The 5,276-nt window shown below is 64.2% G+C and overlaps 1 protein-coding gene across 2 annotated transcripts in view; it reads left to right on the top strand.

Moving 5' to 3' along the window:
* The first annotated feature begins 49 nt into the window (after positions 1–49).
* The window catches only part of Fads1 (fatty acid desaturase 1), a 10,257-nt gene continuing 5,030 nt past the window's right edge, over positions 50–5,276 (top strand). Inside the window, exons 1-9 of one of the 2 annotated variants that reach the window (XM_033756779.1) lie at positions 52–229; positions 507–704; positions 873–974; positions 1,049–1,177; positions 3,447–3,507; positions 4,272–4,348; positions 4,821–4,918; positions 4,997–5,093; positions 5,170–5,249. In XM_033756779.1, coding sequence (XP_033612670.1) covers positions 167–229; positions 507–704; positions 873–974; positions 1,049–1,177; positions 3,447–3,507; positions 4,272–4,348; positions 4,821–4,918; positions 4,997–5,093; positions 5,170–5,249 — 905 coding nt within the window. In that variant the 5' untranslated portion in view covers positions 52–166. Of the gene's footprint in view, positions 230–506; positions 705–872; positions 975–1,048; positions 1,178–3,446; positions 3,508–4,271; positions 4,349–4,820; positions 4,919–4,996; positions 5,094–5,169; positions 5,250–5,276 lie in introns of both variants that reach the window. The other variant, XM_033756780.1, reaches the window with a different exon arrangement.

The following is a 5,276-nucleotide window of genomic DNA, read 5'->3' as shown; positions in this document are numbered from 1 at the left end:
GCAGCTTGCAGGCGGACGAGGTCCCACCGCAGCCTGGGTAGCGCCTGGCTGGGGCCCGACAGGGGCCCTGCGGGGAGCCTCATGGGGCTGAGCCGCCTCACGCGTCCCCCTCCCGCAGGACCCCTTCGGGGCTTTCCACATCAACAAGGGCCTGGTGCGGAAGTACATGAGCTCCCTGCTGATCGGGGAGCTCTCCCCGGAGCAGCCCAGCTTCGAGCCCAGCAAGAATGTGAGAGCTGAGTTCCCGGGTCTGGTGGGGAGGGCGGAGCCCGGCTGGGACCACAGGTGACAGGCAGGTCACTCTCCCGCGCCCCCGGGAGCGGGCGATTGGCCCCCGGGCCAGGGCTGCCCACGGGAGAACTGCGTGGGGCCCGGTGTAAGCTCGAGATTCTCACTCATGAGTACCCGGGCTCAGACGGTTAAGCCACATGGTGGGTGTCACAGTGGGTGGCGGCAGGGGCCACAGTCTGCCAGCTCACGGACTCCCGCCTGCCGTCCACCCACAGAAGGAGCTGACGCTGGAGTTCCGGGAGCTGCAGGCCACGGTGGAACGCATGGGGCTCATGAGGACCAACCCCCTGTTCTTCCTGCTCTGCCTGCTGCACATCCTGCTGCTGGAGGTGGCCGCCTGGCTCACCCTGCGTGTCCTGGGGACATCCTTGGTGCCCTTCCTTCTCTGCGCTGTGCTGCTTAGCGTGGCCCAGGTGAGCGCCGGCCCTGCCCCTGCCTGCGGGTGTCATACTCCCTGGCTGAGAGTGGCCGGGCCCAGCGTCTGGTGTGGTGCGCTGGTCAGCCTCGTGCTCCCTTGGATTCTTCGGTGTCCCCCGTGCAAGTGGCCCCCCAGGTGCTGCACCTCCCGACCTTGTCCTCAGGCCCAGGCCGGCTGGCTGCAGCACGACTTCGGGCACCTGTCAGTCTTCAGCACCTCCAGGATGAACCACCTGCTGCATCACTTTGTGATTGGCCACCTGAAGGTCGGTGGGGTCCTCGAGGGGCTGCCCGGGGCGCAGGGACCCGCTTTCCATTCCCGTGTCCCTGTCCTGTATAGGGGGCCCCTGCCAGTTGGTGGAACCACATGCACTTCCAGCACCACGCCAAGCCCAACTGTTTCCGCAAAGATCCGGACATCAACATGCACCCCTTCTTCTTTGCCTTGGGGAAGGTCCTTTCGGTGGAGGTCAGTGGGCTGCAGGGTGCACAGTGCCTGCCCTTGGGGCTTCAGGGCTGGGCTGGCTGGATCCCTGGCCGCTTCCCGGCGGCCTGCACAGCGGCACGTGGCGGGTCATCGGATGGTCGGCTCATCCTCAGGTGCTTCCTGACCCCGCACCTTGGGCAGTCACCCAGGAACGTCGTTCCGGATGCAGTCGGCCATCCATCTGTGCTTGGCCCTGTGTCTGTAGGTTTTGAAATCCTCAGAAAAAAGCAGCTGTGCCAGAGTGAGCGCTGTTACTTCCTGGGCAGTGTAGTGTGTGAACTGTCGGGGTCTCACCGTGTGGGAGTCCTGAATGTCCAGATGGATTTACAGCTCCAGTGAAGGCACCCGGCGGGTGTAGCTGTGGAGAGAACGGGCCCAGTGGGGAAGAGGAAGCCCCAGGCCCCATCCCCATGCATAGGGCCCCCAGGCTGCCCCAGGACTGCAGCGTGCTGTGCTGTGGGAGGGGTGTGGCCTGGACCTCATCCCTGTGGGTACCAAGGCGACAGCTCTGCCGCTGCCCTCCTAGTCCCTCTGGATTTCAGCTATGGACCGAGATCTGGAGCAGAAATCGCACCTGCGGCTGAAGGGAGACTTGGTAGGGCAGGATCTGCACACGTTCAGCTTGGCACTGCGAGGTTCTGAGTGACCAGCAGAGTTCCTGAAAAGCCAGTTGAAAATCCTGTCCCCAGGCTCAGAGCCACGGCGCTGCCAGGTCCCCTCCCCCACAGGGACACTCCAGCTCTCCAGGAGCCAAACTCACCGAAGGTGGCTCAGCTCCAGCAGGAGTTCAGGGTGGCCTGGCTCTGCCCTCACCTGGCACAGGCAGTCTGTGCACGCCTTGGCAGTGCCGGCTGCCCTGGCACAAGGCTCCCGCCCGAGGCTTCTGCCCCACCAGTGCCCAGGTTTCTGGCTTCTTGGTTAAGGGTGGCTGTGTGTGGCAGCGGTGTGGGTCACTGTGGGGACAGCCCTGGGCTCTTCGCACTTGTGTGGTCGCCAGGGGGTCCAGGGAGGGAACGTCATTCGCCTCCACCACCTGTCGGTGCCAGAGTTTTAGGGAACCCCTGCTGCGGACATAAGAACCAGGATGTCCTCAGGGGTCTCTGCTGGGCTCTTCCACCCCGTGGCCAGCTGAGACCGAGGAGGCTGGGCCCCACCAAAGAGCATCCCCCCAGTGCTCCCTCCCGGGGTGCCCTCCCCTGCTTCACCAGCCGGCCATCAGGGCCTCTCAGGCAGACCCAGCTCCCTTAGGCCACAGCTCGCCCACGCTCCCTGGTCCGTTTCCATCTCTGCGATAAAACACCGGTGCGGGTAGGAAAAAGGTCTCTTTGCTACCTCCCAGCTCTGGAGGCCAAAGTCCGAAGTTGGGAGCTCCACGCTGAAAGGTCCCTCCACCTCTCAAGCCTCCAGCATGTGATGGGTGGGCAGGCCACCTTGCTGTCCCCTGCCGTCGGGCCGCCCGTCATTTCCCCACCCCAGCTGCAGACCTGACCCGCCCTCACCTGGAGCCCTCATGGCCCTCCTCTCTGGCCCTGCGCAGGGCTGTTTCCAGCACTCAGGAGCTTCTGCTTCTGCCCCTCCCGCTGCTGCAAACGTCCTTCCCGAGTTGGCCATTGGTCAAGGTGGGGTGCCAGTGCCAGGACCTGTGGGAGGACAGGTGGGATGGCCTGTGCCCCTTGGCCTTGCCACCTGCCAATGCGGGGTACGCTCTGGTGAGGGCCTGCGGCAGGTGTGCAGTGCCTTGGTGGTGTCGGCCGGAGCCAGAGTGTGAGGCGCAGGTGTACGAGGGACCCCGTGCCAAGCCTGGGCTGCTTCCACTTTCCTTCCTGCTGCTGAGGCCGCAGCATTCCCACTCTTCTGGGGAGGGAACTTCGGAACTTGGGAAGGCTACAAATATTGCCACACTTTGCTCAGCTCCTTGGGAGTCTAGAAAAAGTTCATGCTGAAGTCAAGAGACTGGAGGGCTGAGTGGGGAGATCAAGGGACAGGATTTGGGGGACATTTCCTGCAGAGGGGCTGCAGCGTGCTCTGCAGAGACCCTGCTGTCAAAGGCATGAGGGACGATCATGGGCCGGAAGCCCAGGCAGAGGTGTCCTGGGTGACACAGTATTGCATGACCAGGAGCTGCGGCATCAGCTGCAGTGGCCACAGCCCGGCCTGCAGGGCGTCAGCCACCCAGGCAGGAGGCCACAGCAGGGCAGAACGGCACTGTGTGTGGCAGGGACCACACAGTCATGGTTGCTTTTCTTCGTAGCTCGGGAAGCAGAAGAAAAAGTACATGCCGTACAATCACCAGCACAAGTACTTCTTCCTGAGTGAGTGTGCCCCACACCCTGTGTGGCTTGGCTGGGGTGGGAGGTGCTAGGGTAAGGGTGGCCGCCTCCAGCAGAGCAGAGCCACCCTGACCTGGCAGACGGCCACCCCAGGGACCAGGACGAGTGCGGGAGCCCAGGGGCTCAAAACTGCTGCCCAGATTCTTCCTGCACACTGCTGTCTACTCGTTGTAGAAGTCTGTTTCAAATGCTCCAATTTGAGCTGCACAACTTTCAAATTTTATACTTTAAAAGGCAGGGAGGGGAGAACGTGATTGTCTGTTTCCCGCTCTAGAGGTGGCGGGCCAGTGGCTTGGGGCTGCAGGGAGGGAGGTGGCCCTCTGGCCCGGTGTACGGGTGGAGCAGGGTCTTCAGCCCATAACTTCCTTCCTAGAGGAGCCGCTCTGCTCTAGCAGTGAGGGCCCGGCTGCAGGTGGGGGCAGTACAGCCCAAGCCCTGTCTGAGGAATGGAGCGCTGCCTGCGAGGAGCAGCCGTCGGGCAGTTCCTGCCCCGTCCCACCTGAGACCAGAACCTGGGCTGCAGGCTGGGCTGTGGTGGAGGCCTGGGAATGCAGTGGCGCCCATCCCAAGGCGGGAGCAGGCGTCTCCCCTGCCTGGCGTCCTTGGTGGTCTGGCTTCTCCAGACTTGCTCCCGCCCCGGTGGCGGTCGCTGTGGTGTGGGCTGGTGGCAGGGTGACCCGGATGTTTCCAAGGTGGCCCCACAGCAAGCTGTCGCTGCTCACACCGCCCCTCTCCTTTCTCCCCAGTCGGTCCCCCGGCCTTGCTGCCGCTCTTCTTCCAGTGGTACATCTTCTACTTTGTCGTCCAGCGGAGGAAATGGGTGGTAAGGGCCTGAGGAGCCCCACGCACGTTCGCTGGTGCCCTGGGGAGGGGCGAGGGCTCTCCAGGGCAGACAGGATGGCTCTAGGCCCAGTGCAGAGCAGTCACGGCTCCAAGTGAAGGTGCTCCCCGTCTCTCCGTGGCTTGCAGCAGCTGGGCAAGGCAGTGCCCACATGGGGGCCCTGTGCTGAAGCAGAACGGCTGTGACTCCAGAGGGTCAGGGGTGCGGAAGGGGCCTGACCGGGTGCCCTGCGTAGTCCCTTTTCCAGCCGGCCCCCAAGGATGGGCTGGAGCTGACAGGAGAGGACTGCGGGCCAGGCTGAGAAGTGGGGCTCGGGGTGTGGTGCCCACATGTCACTAGGCAGAAAGGGCCCCCGTGAGGGGATCTGGGTCCCAGTTCCTCTACCCCATGGAGATGGGGCGGGGCAGGGCGGGCGGCAGAAGCCCCACGGCAGCACCCTTGCGCCGGCCTGCAGGACCTGGCCTGGATGCTCACCTTCTACGCGCGCCTCTTGCTCACCTACGTGCCGCTGCTGGGGCTCCAGGGCTTCCTGAGCCTGTTCTTCATTGTCAGGTAGTGCTGGCCGGCGCAGGGCGGGCGCGTAGGCTGCGGAGGCCGCAGTCACTCAGTTGTCACTGCCATTGCCTGCAGGTTCCTGGAGAGCAACTGGTTCGTGTGGGTGACGCAGATGAACCACATCCCCATGCACATCGACCACGACCGCAACGTGGACTGGGTCTCCGCGCAGGTGAGAGCCCCGCACCCGTGTCTGGCTGCTCCCCGCCGCCAGGCTGGCGCTGACCCCGGACCCGCCCTCCCTCCAGCTCCAGGCCACCTGCAACGTGGAGCAGTCCTTCTTCAACGACTGGTTCAGCGGGCACCTCAACTTCCAGATCGAGCACCAGTGAGTGGGGCTGGCGGGGAGGCTGGG

This window comes from Fukomys damarensis, unplaced genomic scaffold (genome assembly GCF_012274545.1).
Source record: "Fukomys damarensis isolate Sample0158 unplaced genomic scaffold, DMR_v1.0_HiC HiC_scaffold_27, whole genome shotgun sequence".
In the NCBI taxonomy this organism is placed as follows: Eukaryota; Metazoa; Chordata; class Mammalia; order Rodentia; family Bathyergidae; genus Fukomys; species Fukomys damarensis.
Note: the sequence above shows the minus strand (reverse complement) of the source record. Positions and strands in the feature narration are given on the sequence as shown.